Source organism: Selaginella moellendorffii, unplaced genomic scaffold (genome assembly GCF_000143415.4).
Source record: "Selaginella moellendorffii unplaced genomic scaffold, v1.0 SELMOscaffold_9, whole genome shotgun sequence".
Lineage (NCBI taxonomy): Eukaryota > Viridiplantae > Streptophyta > Lycopodiopsida > Selaginellales > Selaginellaceae > Selaginella > Selaginella moellendorffii.
Genome location: NW_003314270.1, coordinates 380,147 through 394,410, shown reverse-complemented (window position 1 = coordinate 394,410; position 14,264 = coordinate 380,147). Strand labels below are relative to the sequence as shown.

Here is a 14,264-nt window from a genome sequence, read left to right as displayed (position 1 = left end):
CTAGTGCCGTGCTAAACAGCTACGGACCAGCTTATTTGCCACTCATAGCAAACCCTCTTATGAGCCCAAGAGCAAGCTTATATAATACGGTACAAAATGGTAACCAAAACCATACCCAAGGAACAATTGCGAAGCCTTTGCACCCAAACGTGTACCCACTCGGATCATCGTTTTCATCTCTGCGTATGCTATGAGACTAGTTGCCCAATCTCATTGGATAGTATCGCTGAGACGTATTCTCTGATACCAAATGTAGCGCACGTGGTTTTGACCCTTTATCCTATGGTGATTTACCATAGGATAACACCACGAAGCGGAACTTAAACCCTCTTTGTGCCACGTGACAGATGCCATGTGTCACATGCCACGTGTCCATGCCACGTGTCCACAGGAACCCAAGGTTCAGGGCCTTGAGCCACTGAACGAACGAACGGTGCCAAACTCCCAAGCGTGACACCAAGGAGTGATGGAACCGGACCACGGAGCAACTCCTGAGCATATAGCCCAAGGAGCGAAGGGACAAGAGCCCGGAGCGACTTGGAACAGTCCTGGAGCAACCAGCATACCAATGCCAGGACCAGCACGCAAAACGGAGCCAAACGGAGTCTGGCGCTATTTCGGCATACCGGTGGCCTAACGTGAGGATATGGGTACTCCACCAGCTAGCATGGAATGGAACTTGGGCTTAGACCCAAGCCGGACGCAAAACAAGGACAGGCACGCAAGCGGGAGCTAGACTATGCCTCAGGTTGGTCGGCCATGCCCGACCTACCCACTATCCCTACTATACATTTGGAACCCCCCACAGCCCCCCCCCCCTTGAGGAACACACGCTTTGGGCTTTCACCCCAAGCCTCCCTTAGTATCAGGAGTTAGTCTCTGGGACAAACTCAAAACTTACTAAATATGGAATGTCCTTAGATTGTGAATTTGGACACGGGACGAACACCATTGTGTTCAGGCCGATCTCTACATTCCGTAGATATGCCAAATGAGCAAATCTGGACACTTTCCATAAATAGCATTTGGGACCAAAATGAGACTAACACAAAGGGCATGATAGCGAGGGTGTTTGGCAGACACGGTAAGCTATCATCTAGCGAATATTGAGGGACCAATCTCAATATCGCGGGGGTTCCTAACACTAGCAAGTGCAAGCCAACATCATGAGTTTCTCATCACCGTGTCAAGTCTGCTTGACTAAATGACAACTTAGGATTTCCTTCCTTAGTGCCCTTCCGGTCTAAGTGCACATGTGATGACCAGTTTCTCAACTAGCTTAGGTGGAAACTGATAACGGGTCCAGCAATACCGACCTCCTGCCATCGTGGCAGTAAGGTAAGAGTGTCCGTAAGGACTAGCCGATAGGTAACTTTCGATACCCGAAGTCACATGCGCGACAGGGGTGCACTTTTATTCATAGGCCCTTTCCCTTTATATTTGAACTCCATGGATTGTTTCTCAAGTTGTTCCCTTTGGTTGCTTACATAAGCATACTTAGCTTCGTAAGGAGTTTTTATCTCATTGTGTCTTACACTGGCTAATGACAAGAACCCCCACATATTGAAACTAGTTCCCCAATATTGCCAAATGATAGCTTACCATGTCTACCAAACACCTTCATCTTTGTGTCAATCTTGTTCGGTCCCAATTGCTATTTATGGAAAATGTCTAGATTTGCTAATTTAGTATATCTACAAAATGTAGAGATCAAAATGTAAAGATTGTTTTGAATATAATGGTGTTGGTCCCTTGTCCAAATTTGCAATCTAATGCAATTTTATATTTAATAAAATTTAAGCTTGTCCCAAAGTCCTAAAGACTAACTCCTAGTACTAATAGTAGTGAAAGCCCAAGCCCAAACCCAAACCCAAAGCGGGAAGGGGGGGGGGGGGGGGGGGTTGTTCCAAATATATAAGGATAGTGGGTAAGTTGGGCATGGTTGATTAACCTATGGCATAGTTTACCTCCCATTTGTGTGTTTATCTTTGTTCTATGTCTGATTTGGGTCTAAACTTAAGTTCCACACCATGCTAGTTGGTGGAATACCCATATCCTTGTGTTAATTTACTGGTATGTTGAAATAGCGCCAAACTCTATTTGGCTTCGTTTTGCATGTTAGTCCTTGCATTAAAGTGCTAGAAGCTCTAAAACTGTTTTAAGTTTCTCCATACTTCTGTCCCTTTACTCCTTGGGCTAAATACTCAAGAGTTGTTTTACACTCTTGTTCCTTCACTCCTTAGTTGCAAACTTGGGAGTTTGGCTCCATTCCTTCATTCAATGGCCCAAGGCTTTGAAACTTGGGTTCCACTCCACTGTTCTTAGACACATGGCATATGGCATGTGGCATGTGGCATGTAACATATGACATATGGCATATAAAAGGTTTAGTTTGCTTTGTGGTTATCCTATGATAAATCACCATAGGATAAAGAGTTATTAGATTTTAAAGGTGATTGAAGAAAAGTGTTAATGCAATGTAGATATCCCAAGATATGGTCTTTGTGATTGAGTCTTGGGTAGTCATTTGCATTTTACAAATGTCAGTGTTGGATATTGGAAATATTTAGGTAAAATGTTCAATGTTTAGATATATTGTTGGGCCATAAGAATTTATGTTGAGATGAACCTATATTAAGTTATAGGTAGAAGGAAGTTGGTTGAGTTTTGAAAAGTTTATATTCCTAGACTGCGAGTCATTCTTTTTCTTGGATAGAAAATTTTTTATAAATTCTTTTAGACTTTTCCAATGGCTAATTTGTTGATAATTTTGTTTAAAAACCATTTCATATTTGTAAGCTAATACAGCTTAAACCTTAGTAGGTAGTTTGTATGATGTGACCCGAAAAGGATGTTAACTTTTGGAGTTAATGCAATTGAGTTAGATACAATTTGAAGTTGGTGTAGAAAAGTGGATATTACACTTTTTTAGAAAGATGACCCTTGTGCCTTTCTTCTGTAATATTATGCTAAATGGCAGGTTGCACCTTGCATTTTGTTAAACTCTATGAAAATAATGAGCTCTCATTAATCTTGACTTAGTTATAATAGCCCTGTGCCTTAGCTAAAAATAATGATGTTCAATTTAGTTGTTTGAGATTGAGGTGTTAGTACCCATACTATTACTTTATCTATGAGGAGGTTATGTACTAATATGAGTCCATCTCATGGTCTTCACTTTAGTTTCGACTATGTGTTGATTATGCATGGTTAACCTCTTCAAGGCATACTTAGAGTTATTAGCTAAACATGTTAATAAGTTTATTGTTGTATGATTGGATTCAAGTAGTCATTTAGTTTATGTTTTTCTATGTTCCTATATCTTGTATTCGAAATATTACATTCATATTGGACAAATATATGACTTGATGGCATGAGTTTAGTGTTTGAGTGTTGTGAAAGGCAAGTTGAAGAGTGATTGTTAGTTGCTTTGCAACTAGTGATTGTTTGTAAACTTCGTTGAGGAGTGTTAAAACTAATTTTGCTCAATGATGATTTAACAATGATAAACTTGCTTTATTAGATGGTGTTATAAAAGATTGTGTCATTAAACTTATATGGTTTTTCTATATTGGCATGTTGATTTTACCTCTATCGAGATCATTTGGTTGTATGTAGTATATAGTGTTAGATTACATTAAGTCTTGGATTTCGTGAATCACTCATTGATGATGTGTTATATGTAAGTGAGTTTTGCTGAAAGTTTAATCTTGGATAATAAGTAAAGTATATTTGACTTTAGTTAGTTTGGTTGCTAAAGAGTTTTGGGTAGTGATTTAATCTTGCTTTTTATTAGCTTTATTTTGATGTTAATGGCAATGAAGTGATGCCTCATCATTGACATTATTGATATTGAGATTAGGGTAAGATGAGATGTCTTTTTGTAAGATTGATATTGAGTTTCATTAGTCTTGATATAGATAATGTTAATGATTTAGTTGTAGCTTTATATTATTGGCATTCATGCATTTGCTAGTTAGTAATTATATTGATATTCAAACAAACTAAGTGGCAAGTTGAGTTAATTGTGTTCTAGACAAGATTATTTAGTAGAGGTTGAGCTTTGAGTTTTTCCTTGAAAAGTATTTCAATCATGGATTATGCTAACTTTCCGAGAGGAAGAATTAGTGATTGATATTGAAGATGTTGATTCCTTGTTAGATTTGAGTTGATATATATCGATCATTAATGATTCTTTTTGTGCTTGTTATAAAGTGAGTTACATTTTGCTATAGATGGATTTATCGAGGATCATTTGGTGACCATTTGTTGAACATAACTTTGTATTTTGGATTAATGCAAAAATGCTCTTCATTAGCTTTGCATTATGAAGTTTAGTTTATGGATGTGTTAAAAAGGATATTATGGGTTGTACCATGATTTCTTCTTTAACATTAAAGTTAGTTCATATGACACTCATAATCATTATAGATAAGACTAAATTATAGGCTTTTTTGAGTTTTTGGTTCCTTAAGTTTTCATACTTATTATTTCATTTGTTAAGAGTTGTTAGGGATGGTATTTTTGGGTCATTAGTTTTGATGTTGAAGTTAGTATTTGCATTTAGCAATTATTTGTGCTAATTGACTATTATTTAGGATAGTTAATTATCCTTGTCAAATGTTTTGCTTCATTATTGTTAATATAAAATGATTTGCTGTTCTTTAGGATGGTGGATTCTTTCTTCATTTAATAATTATACATCTCTTTATTGGTGGGATGATTGATGATTTATCATAATAGTTAGTTATTCTCTTTAATGGTTTATGGCTTTCCGCATTACCACATGTTCTTTATGGTTTATTCTAGATTAGTCTCTTGGGTTTGAGATATCTGTAAGATATTGCTGATGCTTGTTTAAACAACTTAAGTTCCTTTATACTTTTAACCGGGATCTTTTCATATTGGTTAGTGCGATAATTAGTATGAATGAATGTTTGCTAGTCTTGCCACATTCATTCTTTTTTGTTAATTATTGCTTGAGTTAGTTCTGATAAATTAAGATGTTATTTCCTTCAAAAGATACATTTTTGAGCATTTTACTTATCTATCAATAATGCTTTGTATTCTTTAAGTTTTTTTTCATAAGTTGTTTGGTATATTATCTACAATTTTTGATAATTAAGTTGTATCATTGAGTTTTCTTGATGATCTACTTACTATTAAATTTTAGTGGAGAGTGAATCCTATGTTTTCCAATTATGATGATCTTTGTGGTTCCTATATTATAATTCTTGTATATCAAATGATAACTTACTTGGAATACTTTTATATTTTAATCTAAGATTTATTTACTGATAATTAAGTTTCTCAAATATCATTATCTCTCACTTTGATATTATTCATTTATTAATATTTGAGTTTGGGCCAGTATAGGTAGATTGGCTTTGGCACTTAGTGTGCATAGTGAAATCTTTAGTCATGGGGTAGCTATTGTCAACTAGTTATATCATCTACCTCTCTATCAATATTGTTTATTTTGGTAAAGGGTGTGACCATGTAAACAACTCTAACTATTTGTTTACAATAGTCTATCTAAACTTTACTAACAAGTTTAGTTTCTTTGCTCATAAAGGTTGTGGCCTTTAGCTTCTCTCTTTATGTCCTTGTAAGTAAGGGTATATCACACTTTTGTAAGCTAAGTGACACCCAGTGTAGTAAGGAAAATTCTATACATTATAATTTAGGCTCTAAAGTTTCAAATATAAAACTTTGAACTCAATGAGTTTTACAGTTAATGTTAATGCCTTTTCTCAAGCTCTTGTTTCTTCTTTGCTCTCTTCTTTTATTTTTTATAAGTTTATTGTTCTAGTATTAGTGGATTTTCTAAATAAAGATTTTGTGTCATTGACAGTTGTTATATTTGATGTTCATTGCCTATATATATATATATATATATATATATATATATATATATATATATATATATATATATATATATATATATATATATATATATATATATATATATATATATATATAAGATGTATAATTCTGAAATAAATATTTAACTCTTATTTTATAATACTAATTGGAAATTATTGAGTTTCACATTATAGCATAGCTTGATTGGTTTGCTGTAAACTTAACAAAATAATTGTTATTTATTAGCTCTATGATCTCAACAACTTGCTCAATTAGACATTTCAACTAAGAATATTAACTCACAGTAGTAATTTCACCTTTTAACTTCTATGTATACTACTAAAACTGAAAACTAAAAAAACAAAAGTTTGAAAAGTTTTCTATTGGCATCCATTGCATTCTGGTTTTATGCCTCAAAATGGGCACCTAATGACATATATTATTACCATGACAACAAAATTTAATTATAAAGACAATCATACAAGAGTGAAGTATAACTCAAATAACAAAAAAGTGGCCAACACTTAACGTTGCTATAAAAATCTCTTTACAAAGATTGTTACTACCTTAGTAAGATAAAAGTGGAGCAGCCATCCCAAAAGATGATCCTATATCAAAAATCTGAGAGGTCATTTCTCTTTCATAAGTTATCAAGAAAGAGAGTGACATTTACAACTATTAGATAATTAAAATTTATTAATATCTAATAAATAGTTTAACAGTTTATATAAATAAACCATTAGATTAAGATATCAACAGTGTAGATGATAATTAAGATTTTTCAAACACCACAAATCTTATCCAATTAAAATTTGGACAGTTAAAAACTCACTAATAAGGAATATTCTCAAGTCCAAACTAAAAGTATTAAATAATAAAAGCATGGTTTTGATTTAATTTTAAGTTTAAGGAAGTGAATCTTGAATTTTAGAAAATCTAAACTATTTATAATAATATTTTAAGAATAAAATCATAGCATTAAATATTAGAAAATAATTTTTAAAAAAAAATCACAAGATTGAAGAATAAAGCATTTTCTGTGATATGAGTGTTTAATAAAAATTCTCCTCTGAAAATTTCTCTTTCCACAAGCTCAAATGTTCCCGGCTCAAATCCCTAGACCTAGAAAAAATTTAACTGACAGGATTAGTTGTGAGTAGAATAAATGAAACACACGTCCTAAAGCATCTTTATAAAAGCTTGAGCAACCGAATTCCCTTATAGAAAAAATCTCTCATTCCTGGGTCCGTTACGATGATGATCACAAGAGCTCCTGCTAAAGTTATGGATCGAGCATTCTTCCTCGTTTTGATCCTGGCAGTGATTGATTGGAGCCTGGAAGAGCACCTCACTCCGGATTTCTACCAGGATTCCTGTCCCAATCTCGAGACCACAGTGCGAGAGACCGTAAATAAGTTCGTCCAGGACGAGCCGGGGATCGCAGCTTCACTCCTTCGCCTACATTTTCACGACTGCTTTGTCACGGTAAAGTTCGAAGGGAAATCTCACTAGTACCTTGAGTTGATCGAAAAGATGGAGCATAACTTCTTTTGCAGGGCTGCGATGCTTCAATCCTCCTGGACGACGTTCCTCCCAGGCTGGGCGAGAAGAGCGCTCCTCCAAACTCAAACTTTTTTCGAGCTTACGAAGTCATCGACGACGTGAAGTTCCAACTGGAGCAAATCTGCGACGGCGTGGTTTCCTGCGCTGATCTCTTGGCTCTAGCTGCAAGAGAAGCCGTCATAGCGGTGAGCGAAAGGAAAATGCCGAGATCAAAGCTCTCACCACCATCTTTTCTTCTGTGATAGTCACACGGCCCTCACTGGAAAGTCCACTATGGCCGAAGAGACACCACGGTGGCGAGCTTGGCGGCCGCTGCGCAGGACATACCTTTCGCCAACGCCACCACCCAAGAGCTCATCACAAGGTTTGAGAACAAAGGCCTGTCCGTGGAAGAAATGGTAGCTCTCTCGGGAGCTCACACAATCGGCCAGACACGCTGCGCGGTCGTCAAGGATCGCCTCTACGACTTCATGGGAACGGGGCAGCCGGATCCAGCGTTGGACAAGGATTTGCTCCAATCCCTCCGTGAATCCTGCCCGGACACGCCCTCAAGCGATGAGAATTTCTCCCCTCTCGACTCCCAGACCCCTCTCCGATTCGACAATGCCTACTTCACGGACCTGAGGAGCGGCCGCGGTGTCCTCCGCTCGGATCAAGTGCTCTACTCCACGCCTGGCGCCACCAAGAGCGCCGTCCATCTCTATAGCGGCGATTCAAGCCAGTTCTTCGAGGATTTCGGGAGAGCGATGATCAAGCTAGGCGGATTGACGCCGCTAACAGGGAAGGAGGGCGAAATCCGACGCTCCTGTCGATTCCCAAACCGGTGGATCTGAAGCTCATAGAACCCTAGATGTGCCAAATTAGCACTAGAAACGCTACCGTTCGATCGAAACAAAGAATATTACAAATCCTGTCAAACCCTATAGCTCCTAGACCTTAAATTTAGAAAATTAGCCCTGTTGGATGCTTTTAAATCTACCCTTTCAGACCCATTTCACAATTGACCATTGCTATCTCAATGTACTCTACTCTTCGAAACCAAAGCTCCTTGAGAATCGTATGCATGTAGCTGATTATCTCCAACCACAACCAATTCGCTTACTCTCCCTCCTTCCAGCTTTCCATCCAAAAACTCCCACTCCGATTTGTCTTCGTTCCAAAAGTAGAGCCAGTTTGCGTTGCTGTCTTGGAACCACTTCATCATCACCAAGACAACCTTGTTCAAAGTTGCCATGGCTGGCGTCACACCATCCTCAATAATATCCTCTGCAAAGGGTTGTCTCCACCCTTTCTTGTTAACGCCCTTGTAGTCCAAATCCAGAAACCTCCACTCTAGCACCAATTTTTGGATCCCGCTGCATGTAGTACAATCCCATCTTGCAACACGAGAAATCTCTCCAAATTGCAACCCAAAGGAAACCTCTGTTGCAAACTCCACTTGTCCAAGCGCAGATTGTACTTTTGGATCTTGAAATCAGCTGCCACGTAGATGTTATCTTTGAAAAACACCATCTGTGGATTGCTCGAAATGTTGGTCATCCAAGTGATTGGATGATCATGCAAAGGTCGAACAAGTGGGATTTTCCAAGCTTTCTGCAATACATGAGCACAAAGCCCTCCCTGCAACACATAACTCCCCACTCGTCACTCTGGTCTCCCGTAGGACATGGAAGTGTTAAATCCTTGTATCTCGTAAGGCAGCTTTACCATCCTTGGCGAAGATTGGCCCTGCGACTGATCATCTTCCAGTTCTAGCCTAGTAGCCCCCTCTTCATTTGCACTTGACTGTTCAGTTTCATTGGAAGAAGCTCCATTGTCGAGGCTGACCTTTGGAAGAATTTCCTGTATTACGTCACATGGCAAACGTGAACCCATCACCCTAAACCCTAAATCTGTAAAGGTGCCTGATTTATTTATATAGAAGCAAACCTTTAGAATATACCCTCATGAATAGCTTCTTTTTTTTGTGTGGTCTTTATTTTATTTTTTCTCATGCCAATGCAGGGCCTCTTCTTGATCCAAATGCTCTTCAGTATTCATTGCCTTGCAAGACCGAAAGCGAGAGAGGTGTCTTGCTCCTCTGTAGGTATGTTCTATTGTTTGGCATAAAGTTTTAGCGACTTGGATATGCATTGCAGAGCACATGAGCATAGACATACGAGTTCATTTTCAATGTGCTTCTTTTACTAGTTAAGGAGGAGTCTAGCTCATGGGTTTGCCACTGCTTAATGCTTTTGCAGTTTGCTAACATTGCCTTCCGTTCACAGAGGAGGAGCCATTCTGGATCTTCTTCTGGAGATTCTGTGGTCTGTGTATATTAGTCACGGATTGTGAACGCAGGCAAACAATTAATTTCGAAAGTATAGAAATGGTTATCGTCACAGCTAGTGTGCTTTGAACTCCAGCACCATGAGTATGACTCGCAATTTTTTGGACCGTTTGAGCTTTCATGCGTTCTGTGTTTCAGTTAATGAGCGAAATGACTTTGTGCGGAATGTGACTCTAAACGCCTTTTCGCTTGATTCTATGATGGAGTGGCTCTAGCCTCTGTAAATAAGGTATAAAAGCTGTTGATTTTCTCATCTCTTGTTCTTGTCAGTGTGTCATTTTCGCAGCTTGAAAAATTTTCTACGATCTATCCTAACGGAAAAGTGTCTTTCTTTTCCGTCAGTATCAACAACAACCGTCTCAACTTTGAGGTATCACATGAAAGATTGATTTCATAGTACTTCCTGATGAGGCTGTAGGAAAAAATGGAATCAGACGTTCTACGTGGCGATCTTGAGAAGTTCCAACGAAGTTAACTATAATGATTTCGATTCTATTACTGTGCTCGGAGAGGCAGCATCATGCAAGGTACAACACCTGGCGTGGTATGGACATTTTTCTTTATTCATTCATTTATATTCTGCCCAGTACATCGCCATCACAAGAAGCACCAGGAGCAACGTTTTCGAGATGGGAGTTCTTATCCACGGAAGCTATTTCATCGAGGTTCGAAAGCCGCAGTCGAAATCACTTGCTCAGGCCGTAGTTTTCCTTGTTGTGGCGTAGAGCTCTTCTCAATGGCGGCTATCACGTCTACACTTATCCTCGTCCTCGTCTCTGCTATATCTTGCACTGCTCAGTCCCAGCCAAGGCTCTCTCTGCCCTTTGAAACCAGGCAAGTGAACAACGGTAGAAAGACAAGGTATGTCTCCAGGGTGACTCTCAATGATGCTGGCTCCACGAGCGGCAGCACCAGCTATACCAAAGTCTTCACTATCGATACAAGCTCCAACCAAGTCTCCGTGTCAAGCTGTAGCAACAACCGTGCCAGTTTCGAGCTCTTGGTCGCGACGAGCAGCTTCTTCACGACAAAGGCCAGTTTTCCCGTCGACATCAACATTGTTTGCAGCAGCAGCCAGGGAAACGTGATTGGCCTCGCGGCATCAGGTAGCTCCAGCTTACCATTCCAAGTCTCTCGATCGGCTAAACTCGCTCACAGGTTCACGTACTGCCTGGCTTCCAGCTCTGGCCGCGGCTTGGGCGAGCTCTACATCGGGCAGCAGGGTCCTTACAGGGTCTTCCACAACACGGACATCCTCAACTCTACGTCCCTGCCAATGCTCTATTTCCCACTCACGGTCTCGTCCTCGGGTTCTTACCACCTTAAGCTCGACAGCGTCTCTCTTGGATCCAAGACCACCGTCACTATTACCATGGTGGAGATTGGAACGAGCTTCCGCTACACTCGGCTCCCTCAGGCCGCGTACCAGATGCTCCGAGATGGATTTCTTCGTGAGGTCGGGGAGAAGAAGCTGGGCAGGGACTCGTCATCGTTTGGAGAGCTGGACTTGTGCTACAAGATGAGCGTGGAGCAGCGAACTACTTTTTCAAACGTGACGATGGTGGTGAGCGGGATCCAGTGGATGGTCTCCGGGGATAACTATCTGGTGACCAAGCCGGGGATAAGAAATGTGGCGTGCTTCGCGTTTGTGAGCGCTGGGAAGGATGGACGCAGCGTGATTGGAACTGCCCAGCAAGAGAACAACTTTGTGGAGTTTGATGTTGATGCCAAGAAGTTGGGTGTGAGTGGCTCGTTGTTTGCGGCCTTTGGGCTTGCCTGTGAGAACACCTCTGGTTCGTGATGTATTATTATTTCAGATATTTTATCTTAAGGAAAGTTCTGTCTATTAAGTCCGAATTGGACGCATCTTCCTCCACCTGATTGTCTTGTGTTGCTGCTCTCGCCAATGCAAACATATCTCCACAGGGCACCTACATGAAGCCTCGTCCCATTCTGGCAGCTAACGAAGCCCTCCCAAAATTCCTAACAAACTTACGTGATAACTATTGCGCAACTACACCAGGCACAGGGTCCTCTCGATGATCCACCGAAACTCGACGTGCATCAAGGGATTCGTTGCTCTCGCTGTTGGTACCGGATAGGAGAGCTCGGCCCGCTGCTACAGACCAAAGCATCAAACTCGAGGACCGAGACCCCGACCCCCAGCTGGACCCCGGACGCCGTGAACGAGTGGATATCACTAGCCCAGTCTCGCTCTTGCCACCATAGCCTATCCTTCTTCTGAGAAAAGGCTGTAGCAAGCAGTAGTAGTATAGTGCCAAGCTCGCTGCTGTAAGCTTCCTCCAGTGGACGTCGCTAGCGTTCCCGGTGATCTTCTTGTGAGAGTGCACGTGCTCTCTCCACGGAGTCACCCACGGTGATGCTGCTCTTTGCCATTGATGACGCTCCTCTGGAACCTCTCGCCAGCAACGGACAGGCGGGGGGATATTTCCTGGGAGCGTGGAGAGACGAGTCGAGCTCGACCTCGGTCCAGTTACTGTCCTCGGTGCTCCAATCCGGGTGCCTCGTCGGGCACGAGAAAGATAAGTTCGGCAGGACGTTATTGATGTTCTTGAGTTCTCTAGCATTTCAGCCACCTTGACTCCGCCATGCCCTTGTCGTCGTGGAGATCAACCAAGAGACTATCTAGAACACTGAAAAGCCAAAGAAAAAAAGATAAAATAAGATAATAATTACCAAGTTTGCGAGATCTCTCACAACATGCACAGGGGCATGAACCGGCCATGGAATTCAGTCCCTTCTTTGCTCTAGTCTGTCCACTTTGAAAACCCCGTAAGTCCGGAAGAATTGTTACATCGCAAAATCTCATACAAAACGTGTCAGTCGAAGGAAAGTAAGAGAAAGAAAGAAGGAAAAAGAACAAAACCGATCGCTTTTGTTTTGCTACCGATGCTTCGCTGCCAACGCGCTTGCTTTCCCGTGGACGATCCGATCATCATGGCCAGAGCTGCAAGGCGAGAGAAACTATGAGTGCTATCGCTTACCGTCACACTATGGAATCAACCGGTGGAAAGAGACTTCGCAGCCATTCTTCTTGAACGAGCCGATCGTGTCAATGCCGCGTTCCAAAGAGGCCAATCCGCGATCGAAAGATTCCGTGAAGGATTTCGTATAAGAATCCAGCAATTCGGACAGTGACTTCGCAGCATCCGTGAGGGACCGGCCGAGGTAGAATGCGGCTGCTGCCACTGCTGCTCCGAGGATTGCCGCGGCTAATACCCTCTCCTTACTCCACGATCTAGCGCTCGTGTTGATAGTGCTCTACAGCACAAGGCGGCTTACTTGATGGGAATTCGTTCTGCAACTGCACATTCTCAAGCCTTGATGCCTTAAAAAAAAATGGCTTGCTAGGGATTTCAACTTCCAGGAAGAAAGTAAGTTTCAAAATCTGTGGGTGATATGTTTGCAGGTTAAAACTGGAAGCTAACTTCTGGTGTATGACTTCATAAAAACTGCATATATCAATCACATTTCTCACAAGTTCGCTGAATTATACATGTGTTGCATTGGCTGTGGTAGTTCCTTGAGTTCGGGCTTGCAGAAGACAAACATCCAACAAGTGATTGATTGAAGGGCAAACATCCAATAGTGATTTATTGAAGCTCTGTTTCAAATAAACTTCCCCACAACTGGACGAGCTTCTCAAATGGCTCAACTTCATAACTTGAGGTTGATTCCTAGGTGAGATAGCATCCTCTAGAGGCATCTGACTTGTTAGAGAAAACTCAAAGGTACAAAAGCTAGTGTGGTCCATGTGCTCACTTGAGTTCTGGTTTATATCTCAACACTCCCCCATAAGACTGAAACTCAATGGATCCCAAGCCACATCTGAAAGGTGACAAGCTTGTTAGGTCCCAAAGGCTTTGTCAGCACATCTACAAGCATCTTCCCAGTCCGGAAGTAATCAACATGCATGATGCTAACTTCAATTTGACATAATCAAACTGCACAAGGATGTGTCTGCTGTGCCCATGGAAAACAAGATTGCAAGTCATGGCAATGGTGCTCTCTGATGCACCATTGCCATCTGATGGTTGGACCTAGTTGCTCAGCCCCAGGGTCTTTCAATAGCCATCTCAGCCACACAAGTTCCTTTCATCCTGTGGTTAGAGTGATGTACTCAACTTTTGCAGAGGAGAGTGCAACAACACTCTGTTTTTGACTTGTCTAACTAATTGCTGCCCCATAGAGCATCAGTCAAAAGTCTGTGGTGGACCTGCACCCCTTGTTCATGGCCTAGTTATCATTAGTAAAACACTTGAGCTGGCTATTGCTGTTGGAGTATCATAAGCCTTTGTCCATAGTTCCTTTCAAGTACCGTAGGATGTGTTTAGCAGCTTTCCAGTGAGCAGTGCATGGCTCAGGATTAGCATATGTTAGGCTGGGTTGACAATGCTAAATACATGAGAGAGTCAATCAAGCTTCTAAAGGGGACATTTTCATCCAGAGGCTTCCCTGCATCTGAGCGAGAGGTGTGATTTTTCGT

At 41.0% G+C, this 14,264-nt stretch overlaps 2 protein-coding genes across 2 annotated transcripts; both read left to right on the top strand.

Moving 5' to 3' along the window:
• The first annotated feature begins 7,119 nt into the window (after positions 1-7,119).
• LOC9632641 (peroxidase) lies at positions 7,120-8,261 on the top strand. The gene is made up of 3 exons (XM_024672731.1): positions 7,120-7,272; positions 7,422-7,613; positions 7,749-8,261. The coding sequence occupies exons 1-3, from the start codon at positions 7,120-7,122 to the stop codon at positions 8,259-8,261; spliced, it is 858 nt and encodes a 285-aa protein (XP_024528499.1).
• Positions 8,262-10,423: 2,162 nt separating this feature from the next.
• Positions 10,424-11,625, top strand: LOC9630854. The gene has a single exon (XM_024672745.1). The coding sequence runs from the start codon at positions 10,494-10,496 to the stop codon at positions 11,556-11,558; it is 1,065 nt and encodes a 354-aa protein (XP_024528513.1). The 5' UTR covers positions 10,424-10,493; the 3' UTR covers positions 11,559-11,625.
• The last annotated feature ends 2,639 nt before the right edge of the window (positions 11,626-14,264 follow it).